The sequence below is a fragment of the Micrasema longulum genome, unplaced genomic scaffold, assembly GCF_059751315.1.
Source record: "Micrasema longulum isolate JH-2025_06_02 unplaced genomic scaffold, ASM5975131v1 h1tg001558l, whole genome shotgun sequence".
Taxonomy (NCBI): Eukaryota; Metazoa; Arthropoda; class Insecta; order Trichoptera; family Brachycentridae; genus Micrasema; species Micrasema longulum.
The window spans coordinates 165,458-179,660 of record NW_028278741.1 but is presented as its reverse complement, the minus strand read 5'-3'; the positions used below and the strand labels follow the sequence as shown (position 1 = coordinate 179,660).

At 35.3% G+C, this 14,203-nt stretch overlaps 1 protein-coding gene across 1 annotated transcript in view; it reads left to right on the top strand.

Moving 5' to 3' along the window:
* dsb (scavenger receptor class B member debris buster) overlaps positions 1–13,959 on the top strand; it is a 121,027-nt gene extending 107,068 nt beyond the window's left edge. The window contains exons 6-11 of the mRNA XM_088236456.1: positions 1,123–1,256; positions 3,439–3,560; positions 5,183–5,320; positions 7,389–7,507; positions 10,823–10,945; positions 13,612–13,959. Coding sequence (XP_088092582.1) covers positions 1,123–1,256; positions 3,439–3,560; positions 5,183–5,320; positions 7,389–7,507; positions 10,823–10,945; positions 13,612–13,959 — 984 coding nt within the window. The remainder of the gene's footprint in view (positions 1–1,122; positions 1,257–3,438; positions 3,561–5,182; positions 5,321–7,388; positions 7,508–10,822; positions 10,946–13,611) is intronic.
* The last annotated feature ends 244 nt before the right edge of the window (positions 13,960–14,203 follow it).

Genomic DNA, 14,203 nt, shown 5'->3' with positions numbered 1-14,203 from the left:
GTAGTCTGTTTATGTCATTTTGATTTCCTGTTCCCCATAGTAGTTGCATATAACATATTTTATTTTTTACATTGGCTTCATACATTAATTTTTTTTTGTTTATTGGAACAAAGTTTTCGATTTAAAAAAAATACTCGATAAAGTCGCCACTTTGCTAATTAAATTGTTGATATGAATTGTCCATATCAATTCGGGGGCTTAGGGTCATAAGGGCGAAACTACAAAAAATGCTGTTTTGTGTTAAGTACTAATCTGATATACAAACAAAATATCCTGTTAGTGACAAAAAGATGAAACTCATCCGATAAGTAGTTACCTGGATAAATTTGTGTGAAACTGCAAATGAAGCGTTTTGTTTAAAGTCAGAAGAATAAAACGCCTTTTACATCAATTTGGTTATTTACTAATGTAAGCGCAATTTAGGGTCATATAGACGAAAGCGTAGTTTCATATTTTTTGTCTCTAAAATATTAATATTGCATTTTTTTTCATTAAGTGTAAGTAAGTTTGTGTTTGTCCATTTAGTCAACATAGTAAGTTCTTCGTTTATGTCATTGTTTGTTAATACGTCTGTTTGAATTTTATAGAATAGTCCAATGTCGTCGGCATACATAATAATTTTTCCTTTAAAATTATACAGTGATAAGTCATTAATATATAAAATATATAATAGTGGACCCAAAATAGATCCTTGTCGGACTCCAAAATACTGCAGTGACTCTTCGCAACATTCAGCGATTCGATGATATCATTCGTGATGTTCGCCGGATAACTACATACGAACTGTGTCGCATTCTCTCCCTCGGTAAAGGCAATGTGATGACGATTATTCAACAACTGAAGTACTCAAAAGTATGTGCTTTTTACCACAATGGAATACATACCCTTGTTAAAGGATGGACCAAAACTGTGGACTGTGTAACTTTATTTAAGTAGAAAAAAATAACAGACATTAGTTTTTGGCTGACTCTCAGTGTTTCAGTGCCAGACCGTGGAACTTCATAAGGACATTCTCAAAAACAAAACAAAAACTATTTATTTAATTATAAAAAAAACAATCCTTAATGTCGCGCACTACTATCACTTCAACAATTTTCAAATAATAAGTGTTTGCATTTTCAGAGAAACGGGACCCTGAATGAAGTTTCGACAATTCAAACTGGAACGAGGGGTATGGAGACATTTGGTTACTTGGACAAACTAAATGGATTGGATCATCTTCCTCACTGGAGGGGAAAACCGTGCACTAACATAACGTGAGAACATTATTTTAATTAAATAATAATGATAGATATGTCAACCTCAATATCAAATACATAGATGGCGCTCCAAACGCGCTAGCGAAAGCTTTCCTTGTTTCATGACATATATACAAAAACCAAAAATGTCACCGATATGGATATTCGCTAATAAGCGGAATGGGGAATGTTGTAGAATTCTACATAAAAGTGGCCACTTGAACCCAACCTATGACAGGTCGTAAGCCCTGTAAACGCTCGAATATCCATAATCTTGAAACAAAAATTCTACCCATCTCTGTAGTGATATAAATAATGATAGATATGTCTTTTATATGGCTGTTCAACGTGTATATCGAGAACTGAAAGGCTTAAGAATGGGAGCAAAAATGGGTGATTTAAATGTCAATTGTCTTTTGTATGCTGACGATGCTGTACTCCTTGCTAACAACAAAGAGGAACTGCAATTCTTGGTAACAAAGGTCTACGATGTATGCAAGAGAAGCGGTTTGCTGATGAATGTCGATAAATCGAATGTGATGGTTTTTGAAAGAAATGAAAGTATGACTAAATGTGAAATCACTGTGAAGTAGAGGAATTTGTGTATCTAGGAAGTATGTTCACTAGGGATGGAATGACTGAGAAAGATATTGAAAGGAGGGTGAGTGCCGGGAACAGAGTGAACGGTGCACTTAAATCGACCTTGGCAAATAAATGCTTGTCACAAGAGGCAAAATTGGCAGTTCACAACGGAGTCCTGGTCCCGTGCCTGATGTATGGGAGCAAAGAATGGACTTGGAAAAACAGGGATGAAAGAAGGCTGAATGCTGTCGAAATGCGATCTCTCAGGCAAATGTGTGGTAAAATTATGTACTATAGATGCACAAATATTGAGATCCGTACATTATGTAAGGCTGAGACGAGCATTATCGACAAAATCAAGAAAGGAGCTCTGCGCTGGTTTGGACATGTAGAACGAATGGACAGCGAGAGAACGGCTAAGAATATTTACAATGCGAATGTTGATGGATGCAGAAATAGAGGAAGACCGAGAAAGACATGGCATGACCAAATCCAACAAATACTTAAAGATGGACATGTCGAAAGTCGGAATAATCGGCGCGCGTGCATGAGAAGATGTATGAATGTAGAGGAAGCGAGATCTGTATGCAAAGATAGAGTGTTGTGGCGTTCTATCCTCTCTGCCTACCCTTACGGGGAAACGGCGTGTTGGTTTGTTTGTTTCTTTGTTTGTTTAAATTTATAAACATTATTTAAGAGGTACATGAAATCGTGATTAGACTGGGAAGACGTTAGACGTTAGGTGATCGTGTAAGGAACACCACAATCCAACTCTAACTGGTCGACATACCCGCCACAGATCTCCTTTTTGTTCTGCAAGTTCTAGGACCAACTATCACATGCACTCGCCTATCCCTAGGCTCCACATATATGGCAATCAGTATGAGGACAAGGCTGATATATTTGGTTCTGGACTTGAAAGTTATAAATCGAGCCTGATTTATTTTTTTCTCTGGCAATATAATTCTTAAACTTTTCTTTATATTTAAAAATGTTTTTCTTTTTTGCTTTTTCATATTTATGAATTTATTTCGTTAATATTTCTGGTTGCTTATGTGTATTAACCTACTTGTTACTATTATTATTGCTATGCAATTTTTTTATTTTTTATTATTTATTTATATGTTTATTTTTTTTTCATGTTTAAGTTCAATATTTCGTCGTTGCACATCAAATATGGGCCATGTGACTTGGAGCACATTGTGAGAAAATCAATAAAATCGATTTTAAAAAAAAACTTAACCGAAAATAACACTTCTGTGTATGGACGAAGTAGGAAAAATACAGTGTTATAAATAAACTTATCAATGAAACTTCTTGGTTTGGTTTTACTTTTTATTATTTTGACCAACGAGCGCTTTTACGATAGCAAACGCTGGCGAGGAGCGGGTGGATGGGTGACACGAAACGCCAAGATGAAATGTGCATATTATTTCACCGCCCGACGTTTAATTACTTGTCCGAGCTGACGTTGCGTCGGGTTACGCGTTGCGGGCCAGAACGGTGTTCGGCCCTGTCAACTTTACGGCCTGATGGTGATGTCCTCCACACACCAAATACTTTGTAGTTTTTGTCTTTTATCTTCTCTAATAAACTGTTTTTTTTTATTTTATTTCAGGGCGTCAGAGGGTTCTTTTTTTCCCCCGAGAGACATTACTAAATCAGATATTGTGTACATTTACGACAAGGACATTTGCCGGATTCTGCCCCTACAATATAGAGGACCGACCGTCAAAGATGGTAATGTATTTGATATAAAATTATTTTTTTGATATTTTTATATTGTGCAATGAGGAACTTCAGCCCTACGGGAAATTGGATAAAAAAATATACTTCAAACGCGGTAAAAATTAAAGCATTTAATTATACGGCAAAGTTTCTTGAAAATGTACGAAAAAAATATTTTAAAAATATTTGCAAACGAACTGCTTTGAACGACGTCAGTAGTTCATATGAATCAACCAATGAGTTGTGGAAGATTTCCGGTTGATTTACTGCCAAAGAACCGATCGGCAGAACTGTAACGTAATGTATTTATTAACATATTACAACAAAAACGAAGAACATTTTAGAGAAGGTTATATACCTCCGTGGTCTGGTCTCCATTCTATGTCAATCGCATAAATCACATTGAATCAGTCCAACATCGCTCGCTTCGAAAAGTAGCGTGGATGCTTGGACTAGAGAGAGGTAATTATTCTTATGCTGATATAGAGTCAATGTTCAATATTTCTACTCTACAAAAACGTAGAACTAATATTGACTCCATATATATGTTCGGCATACTAAATAGTATAATCGATGTTCCATCATTACTGGGACAAGTAAAATTCAATATTCCGACTCGTAGATTGAGAAACAATGAAGAAGTGTTCATCGATCAGCATAGAACAAACTGTGGCCTAAATTCTCCAATGACCCGACCCGTCTTTGTCGTATTGTTAACTCGAGACAAGATCTGGACTTTTTTGGTTTAAGTTTACAACGATTTAAACGAGCACTAAATAAATAGTCCAGATCTTGTCTCGATGTCCCTTATGTTTGTCAATGCTTATTTTCTTATTTTTTTTTAAGTTTTAAAGTATTATTTTATTGTAATATTTAAACCCTATGAATTGGATACATGGACAATGTCCGTTAATAAATAAATATAGAAGTCTAGGCATCTACGGGACTTATGACCTATCATTGGCTGGTTTCAGTTTCCACATTATCATATGATTGAATTATTTCACCTGCATACTAGGCAACGCCTGAAAATATTTTTAATTTACACACTTCTTCTTAGACCAGGTATTATTGGACCAATATTGATAAATCCACATGTAAGTATAGGAGAAATAATTCAATCATTTAAATTACACCCGCAACAATAAAGGTTTCAGCTCTTTAACTTCACAAACGTCAACTGATGGAAGAATCGAAGGAATATATATGTTCAAATATAGGCAGAATGGTGAATGTGTCACAGTGTGTGAAGTAGCCACTTAAACCAGCCAACGACAGGTCATAAACCTTGTAAATGTCTAGACTTCCATATTCTCTTCTCAAAAATGTGTTCCCTCTCTGTTTCAACAAATTTTAATATGAATAACTCCCTAGCGAGGAAATCCAGCCAGTCTGCAAGCATTTAGACATTCTCAAAATATTGTTGAATTTATAATAACTCAAGTTAGCAATACAATAAATCAGCTCTTAGGTAGACTTAATAAAAATCCAGCCACCTAATTTAAAGAGAGTGGATCCACTCTAGCTCCAAACTTTATTCAGAGGGGCTGTAGACAAAAGAAGAATAAGAAATGAATTATTACATTTTACGTTGTGTTTGATGTTCTTAATTAGTAATGTTTGTTTAATTCCAGGTATTGAAGCTGACATCTACACTCCTCCAGATGACGTTTTCGAGACTGTGCAGAATGCTCCAGAAAATAAGTGCTATTGCCCTGGAAATGAAGAATGTCCGGAAAATGGATTACAGAATATAAGTCCTTGTCAATATGGTAAGAAGTTGGTTCATTTTAGGTTAAAAAGCTTAGATTAAACTTTCTATGGGCTTATTGCGCAGAAAAGGTTGAGTTATTCTGTTTGATGCAGCACCCATTATTTCTAGCCATACTCCCCCCAGCTCTTTTTGAAAGCTAACAATTTCCGTTACATATACTCCTAGGTCAGTAGTCGGCAAACCGCGGCGTGAGCCGCATGTGGCTCTTTAGCCACTTGATTGCGTCTCACACAACCCATGTTTCACTCTTCGCTTGTTTTGTCAACGGGTACTAATGAAAAACTTTTAGGATCATTGCCGCTAAAGGTTAAACACGTGGCGACGATATTGTAAACGCTGTCATTAAATGCACAGAGAAACATCATCTTACACTCGATAAAATTGTTGAAATTGAGTCATCTGTCATCTGTTGAGATGAGACAAAAAGTGTGACCAGAAAGAGAAAAGATTCTGTTTCTATCATCACGAGATACTTGTTTATCGTTGTGTCATTCACCAAGAAGCACTCTGTGCGAAGACATCTCGAGAAGAAGTTCAATATTTTGGAATCGGTAATCAAGACTGTCAACACAATTGCTAATTCAAAGAATTTTTCGTTAAAATATAGAGAGAATACGCAAATCTTCTACCACATAATTAGGTCTGTTGGCTTTGAGGAAACCGTTTTATACAAAAATAAATTTGGCTCGCCAAAGAAATCTTAATTTTTGTACCGCTGATCTTTGGTTCTCTTGACTAATGAGTTTGCCGACCACTGTCCTGGTAATTAAATCCTCAACCCTTCCGACAAAATCAAGGGATGTCGGGCATTTAAGCATGAAATGTTACGTATTCCTCGGTCTGGTGGTTTCGACTTTCTTCTCGTGAATAGAAATGGTGCAAGGATGCACCCTTGTCGAACTCCGGTGATGGCTTGAAACCGATCTATGATTACATTGTTATTTCTCATCAGGCATAAGCCATTCAAGTGAAGGGCTTTAATCAATAAATATGTAAAGAGATAATCATGAAATAAAAAATAAAAAAAGGAAAAATATTTTTTAAATAAACAACACTGCAGTAGATTTTCTAAAAGACCTTTTAGAATCCCGTAATCTCAACTTGCTCCTACTATTTCTAAAACTACCTCTTCATAGCACTTACGTGATTAAGTTGGGTAACTTTTAACATACTTAGTAAAAAAAAAAAAAAAAAATATTTATATATTTAACTTTTTGTACATAATGTTATTTGTACATTGGCGGGCTTATTGCCAAATGGCAATTTCTTCCAACCAACCAATAAAATAAAAGTTTTATTTTTATAATTCAAGTTACAGAACATATTCAAAAGAAAAAAAATATATTTAAAAAGCTAAAAATATATAAAAATAGAAATAAACGTATTTGTTTAGAAATTGCCTTCAATCAAAACTATTACTCAATGGGAAAAAGGAAAAAAGAGGAAAGAGGAAAAAGGAAAGGAGGAGAGATTAAGGAAGAGAAAGGAGATGTTTTTTCAGACGTGATTTAAACAGAGATAATGTAGTAACATCTTTGATGGTGGATGGGAGATGATTCCACAGTGAAGCCGCATGGACACTATATGAGTTAGAGAAGAAAGAGGAATTGTGGATGCCTTGAGAATTAGAACGAAGAGGTAAACCATGAACTGATAAGCGTTGAAATTTTTCACGCAGGTATATAGGAGCGTTAGGACTATTAAAAATTCCCTTTAGTTACTGTGTGGTAACCTGAGGTTAGGAAATGATCGCCAGATAATCACTGTCTCTAATCATCTTATTAAAATTATACGCATGTCTTGCTTAGTGATCTAACTAGATTACATCTCTTTCTCTCAAATGAAGGTTTTATATTTTTGCCTCGGGGTACTCGATATTTTGTCATTTTTGAATATGACAAAATATTTCATTCAATATATTATATTATTTATATATTTTTTCTTATGTGTACTTACTTACTATTTATATAATACTTGAAAGTTACAAAAAAATGCAAATTGCAGCCCCATTTACAACACGGGAACAGGCAGGTTGATATTCTATGACATTCTTTTTTATTTTTTAGATGCACCAGTCTACCTATCTTTTCCCCACTTCTACAACGCTGATCCTAACCTTCTCGAGCCCTTTGAGGGCCTAAAGCCAGAAAAAGAAAAACATGAAACGTACTTCAAAATCCAACCAGTGAGTAATTTTTACGACCTTTTACTTCCTCGAAGATTTTCCCTTTCCTAGGCATCATGAAGAATTAGATTAGTTGGGATTCGTCTTGCGTACTGCCAGGGTTTTTGGTAACACACGAGTACTGAGAATTCTTTATAACTCGTTGGTGCGTAGACTCGAGAGTGGCTCGATGATTTGGGGACCGTGTGAGTTGAAGTACTCTCTTATGGTGGAGAGGGTTCAGAAGAAATTTGATCGGTTTCTCTACATGAGGGAGTGCGGATATTATCCATGGCTTTATCCCACTGAGTTCCTCCAGGGTATGCTCGGTTACAGCAGTTTGAAGACCAGCAGAAATGTGTATTTAACTACGCACTTCTTTCGATTGTTGCGCGGTATTATTGACAACCCTGAAAGTATGCGGAGCGTTAGCTTTTATGTTACGGATAATTAGACAGCGTCAGCATAGACTGTTTCACATTTCAATATACAGGACCAACCTGCCAATGGTAATGCCTGTTGGAAGGGCTATCTCTATGTTGAACAATATTACTTTGGACATTGACATTTTTCACGTCTCTGAGGGAGTTTTTCGTTACAAGATTCTCTTACTTTTTTGACTATGTGTTACTTTATAAAATTATGTGTTACTTTATAAAATTATGTGTTACTTTTATATATACCTAATTTAACCTTTTTATTTCAATTATTTCTATATGTAAACAACAACAAACAAACCATCACGCCGTTTCCCCGTAGGGGTAGGCAGAGAGGATAGAACGCCATAACACTCTATCTTGGCATACAGACCTCGCTTCCTCTACATTCATACATCTTCTCATGCACGCACGTCCTACTTTTGACATGTCTATCTTCAAGTATTTGATGGACTTGATCGTGCCATGTCTTTCTCGGTCTTCCTCGTTTTCTGCATCCATCAACATTTGCATCGTAGATCCTTTTAGCCGTTCTTTCGCTGTCCATTCACTCTACATGTCCAAACCAACGCAGCACCCCTTTCTTGATTCTGTCAATAATGCATGTTTCACCCTTACACACTTCACGGATCTCGACATTTGTGCACCTATCATACATCGTTTTACCACACATACGCCTGAGGGATCGCATTTCAACAGCATTCAACCTACTGTCATCATCATTTTTCCAATTCCATACTTTGCTCCCATACATTAGAGTTGGAACTAGAACTCCGTTGTGAACTACTAGTTTAGCCTCCTGCGATAAACATTTGTTTGCCAAAGTAGATTTTAGTGCTCCGTTCACCCTGTTCCCGGCACTCACCCTCCTTTCAATATCTTTCTCGGCCTTTCCGTCCCTAGTAAACATACTTCCCAGGTACACAAATTCTTCTACCTGATAAGGAATATCTCCGTTCACGCTGATCTCACATTTAGTTATATTTTCGTCCCTTTCAAAAACCATCACTTTCGATTTATCAACATTCATAAGCAAATCGCTTTTCTTGCATACATCGTAGACTTTTGTTACCAAGAATTATGTATGAATAAAGATATGTATGAATAAAGATATTCCATTCATTATAGAATCAACAGTGAATGACCACTACTACCCCAGTAAAAATAATACTCAGAGTTAGTTACATCATAACATTATAAAACACCCTAACACATTAGAATATGGATATATTCAAAGAATTGCATAAGAAATAGCATCAAATAAAACACTTACCACACCTTTCCTTGTAAAAACACTGTCAATCTCAGAACAATAACGGGAAGACGCACTATTACCTTTTGACAACTCACAGTTCAAAACTAATAGATTTGACTCTTACTAAAAAATGTGTCCGCCTACTGCTTTTGTCATAGTTTCTAGTGTTAAAAGTTTTTTGACTGGACACATGTAGCAATTCTTATTATATTATGTTTTATTTTGGTACGTGTATTTGTACACTTAACTTCAAATACTTAACTTCAATATCAATACATAGATGGCGCTCCAACTCGCTTGTGAATGATTTCTCGTTTAGTAAGACATATACAAAAATCAAAAATGTTATCTGTGTGGATATTCGCTAATAAGCGGAACGGGGAATGTTGTAGTATCTACTTAAAGTGGCCACTTAACCCAGCCAATGACAGGTCATAAGCCCTGTAAACGCTCAAATATCCATAATCCTGAATTTGAAAAAAAATTCTACCTCATCTCTGTAGGGATATAAATAAAAAAAATATTTGAAAAAAATATTATGTTTTATTAACCAATGGTCGTTTACTGAGGGGTGGTCATTTACTGGTGCTTTGACCCTAGATAATTAATAAAATGTTCAGACAGTGATAAACTTCAAACCTCGGTTGAGGGCCAAAAATAGTATGGGATATTTTTTTAAATTATTTTTACATTCAATGTGATCCAAAATGTAACTTTTTTGACACATTTTACTTTGATGTCGAAAAAAAAACTTCATGCATCATCAGCCCACTCAAATGAACATTCATTAAATTTATAAGTTATTTGACAGGCGCCGGCGCCGTGGCGCAGTTGGTTAGACGGCTAACTGTGAAACTGGCGTCGCGGGTTCGATTCCCGCCAGTTGCAAGAAATAAATCCAAGAAATATTTTTTTCTCAATTGGTCTGGGTAATGTGGTGTATTTTTCACAGCTTCCTGCCATATTCTTTCGTTCCTACCTGCTGACAAGCTTCTGAAATAGAGGCTTAGCGGGTTATTCCTTCCGAATTTTTTAATATGAACATATTTGGTTTATTTTTTTTCAGAAAACATACATTTCTTTTTACCCAAGATTTAGAAACAAAAATTATTCTTAAAAATTATATAACACATTCAATAGAAGTTTAAAACAATTTAAAAATAAATGTAAAAATCTAATTAAATAATAAAAACTTTCAAAGGATTAATATCATAAGAAAATCACAAAGTTACTGTTTTATACAATAATTATTTTAAAGGTTTAATTGCCATTCACCACCTTTGAAAAAGTCCAAAAGGTTTATTGTATTGGAACAATTCCCTACATTAAACATATCCGATACGTGGGAATAACTATTGCCGAGCTCGTGGAGTCTACAATTACAAGTATACGCTGCCAGTGAATTGTTGCTACAAAACAGTGGCTTCTTCTAGAAGGTGCCTAGGCACCTATGCACCCTGAAGTTGATGAGAGATAACAGTTCTGGGCAATCCCATATTCAATTTACAATTTTGAATAAATTTAATTGGTCTATAACTTTTTTCTATCATTGAGTTTTTTTTAATTTCTGTTTGAATTTTGATATTAAATTTCTTCATAGATGTTGTTATGTTTTTGTTCATAATTATTGTTTTTTCTTTTTAGAAATTGGGCGTTCCTGTGGAGGGGAAGGTCAGAGTTCAGCTGAATTTAAGAGTAAAAAGAGCCAGCATCTCCAGCGTGTCGGATTTCCCCAGTATAGTATATCCAATCATGTGGATAGAAGAGGTAATAAAAGTTTGAAATCACTGCGGTATAATAATGTTTTGACTTTGTCCAAATTTTTGTCGACAAGGACTGGATTCAACTCGCTAGGGAGCTGCGTATATTAAAATATTACAACAGAGATAAAGAAGTATATAAATTGAAAAAAATATAATTTTCAGGCGTTGCCTAGTATGTGGGTGAAATAATTCAATGAATCTCACCCGCATAAATAAAGGTTTCAGCTCTTTAACTACAAGAACATCAAAAGACAAGAAAAAAAGAAAAGAAGCATTGACAAATATAAGGGACATCAAGACAAGATCTGCACTCAAATAATAATATCATAATTAATAGTAATAATAAGGATAATCAAATATACAAAATAACAGTATCATTAAAATCAACAAAATAATAATATTTTGAGTTTGTCCAAATTTTTGTAGACAAGGACTGGATTCAACTCCCTGGGTAGATGCTTACATTAACATATGAATCCAGTCCTTGTCTACAAAAATTTGGACAAACTCAAAATATTGTTGATAAATTACCTGGTCCATGAAGAAGTATAGAAATTGAAAAAATAATATTTTCAGGCGTTGCCTGTAATTCAATGAGATGAATCTCACCCGTGCAAATAAAGGTTTCAGCTCTTTAACTACACAAACATCAAAAGACGAAAGAATTAAAGGAATAAAGATGTTAAAACTTGGGCAGAATGGTGAATGTTACACAGTGTGTAAAGTGGCCACTTAAACTAGCCAATGACAGGTCGTAAACCTTGTAGATGACTGGACTTCTATATTTCCTTCTCAAAAATGTTCTGCAATCTGTTGTAATATGTTACACTGCGGTATAGTTAAATATAGATGACGCTTCATAAAAGGCGAATTTAAAATTGTGTTCTAAAATTATCGAACAACATTGCCATCAATAATCAGTCAAAAACTTAGGTATTATCATTCATACGCATTTAGGGTGGCACGATCAGGTTAACGAAGTAAGTCGTAAACTTTATAGCAGTTTGCACTCACTTAAAAGATTACAGAATTTCTTGCCAATTAATGTTCAGCAAACATTAGTCCAGAGCTTACTTCTTCCACTCCTTGACTACGCGGATGTATGTTATCCAGATGCTAACTCTGAATTCCTTGATAAGTTAGAACGATTGCAGAATATTTGTATTCGTTATATCTTTAATCTTCGCAAATTTGACCACATAACCGAGTATCGCACGCAACTACACTGGCTCAGTATCAGGCATAGAAGAAACATTCACATTCTATCACTTCTTCACAATATTTTAAATAATCCCACTTCGCCTGTTTATCTGAGAGAGCTCATCCAACCTCTTTCACAACACGGACTATCTCTTCGTTCTAGTAATGAGAGAACCCATTTAATACCCTGACATCGCTCTAATTTTCTTGCCTCCTCTTTCACAGTAGTAGCCGCTCGATTGTAGAATAATCTACCCACTAATGTTAGAGACGCCCCTCTTTATTTACATTTAAGTCAAGATTGAAATGTCACTATCTAAATATTTAAATTGTTCCTTTATCCTTCTTCTTTCCTTCCCCTCCCCTCTTCTCTCTTTATAGTATAGTGTTATTTTTTTTTTATATGTATGTATATTTATTTTTGTTAATCTTTGCTTTTAATTTTTGCATTTCAAACGCAATTCGTAAAATAATATCTAAAATTAACTGCTCCTGCCTAATTGCTTAAAATATACATGGCATTAATTTCGAGAATGGGTTTTGTTTCCTGGCTATCTGAGTATTGTGAAAGGAAGGGAATTTCAACCGTGAACCTTTATGGGAACTTCTCCGCAATAGCTTGATTAAGAAAATACTAAAGGAAACAATTCTAGAAATGCTGCACTGTTGATGTCAAAAGACTTTCTTTTTCACTTGAACAGATCACGCCATTTTGTGTCGTGCTATCTTTATATATATAATTCCTCTGTACGTGTGATGTCACCATACTCCTCCTAAACGGCTTAACCGATTTACGTGCAGTTTTCAGAGAAATATGGATCTTTGCGCTGTGCGTGTTCGTAGATATTAAAATCTTCAATCAAATTTGTAAAAAAAAAAAATTATCCATCTACCAGGGTTGCATTTGAGGAGAATGCATTTGCAAAAGAATGGAAAGATGTTGTTTTTTTGTGTATAAAAAAAAGTTTGTTTTTGAATGTTTACAAACAGCATTTGTTTTTTGTGGATCTCAATCAGATTCTTTCTTTAAATTCCTTATAATTTCTACCCATTTATTTATTTTTATTAGATTTTTGATAATACTAAAATAACATTAAATTCAATACATTAAAAAAAAAAGTATTCCTACATAAGTACACCACTTTGTTGGTGAGACGACCGGAGTTTGACATTTGCAAAAAGAATGTCATATTTGAAAAAAATATTTATTTTATGTTTTGGAATTCAACTATAAACAAGTACCTACTTAAATTAAATATTTTTTGAATATCGACGATTTTGAGTTTTGGAATTGAATCACAAACAAGTACCTAGATAAAAAGTATTTTTCCAAGATGATAGCAGGCAAGCCAACGTTCGGGCAGGACAACGTCTGTCAGGTCCGCTAGTAATTTATATAATGTAATATCATAATTTGTATCACGGCATTCTTGTATGTGGTACTTATGCACTTTTGTTTCTTGCTTTTAGGGAATTTCCGAGTTGACTCCTTCCATCAAAAGATGGGTCTACCTCGCCACCACCGTAAGTGCCATAGCGGGTCCAGTCCTCTCCTACGGAACCATCTTATTCGGGCTGATGCTGCTCTCCTGCGTCTTCGTCAGAGCCTACAAGAGCTTCGTCTTCAACAGGGAGACCATAGAACTCATAGAAATGGGCAAGAAGTCCATTAGAAGAGGCTCCAGCATCATCATGAATGGTCCGCACAAACTCATGGTGGCCAGAGAGTCATACACCCTTCTTACGCCTTCCCCGCATACGGGACATAGGTTGGCGAGCCATACGAACGACGACGATGATCAGGGGCCCATGCTCTGACATACCCTTAAACTTGTACTCTTTTTGTGAGAAAACAGACAGTATACGACAATCTATATCGAAGCTGGTCAATTGGTCAAGCATGCAGCAAATTGTGTATTTTGGTCAACTGTGGTGGATGAAAACATGAATTTCTGTTCTGATATCAATACACAGGATTAGTTTGCAGCAAATACTCTCATCTTCTTGTTAATTCATTATAGTCCGCAGCAGCTTTTTCAACTCGCCATATAATATGTAATTC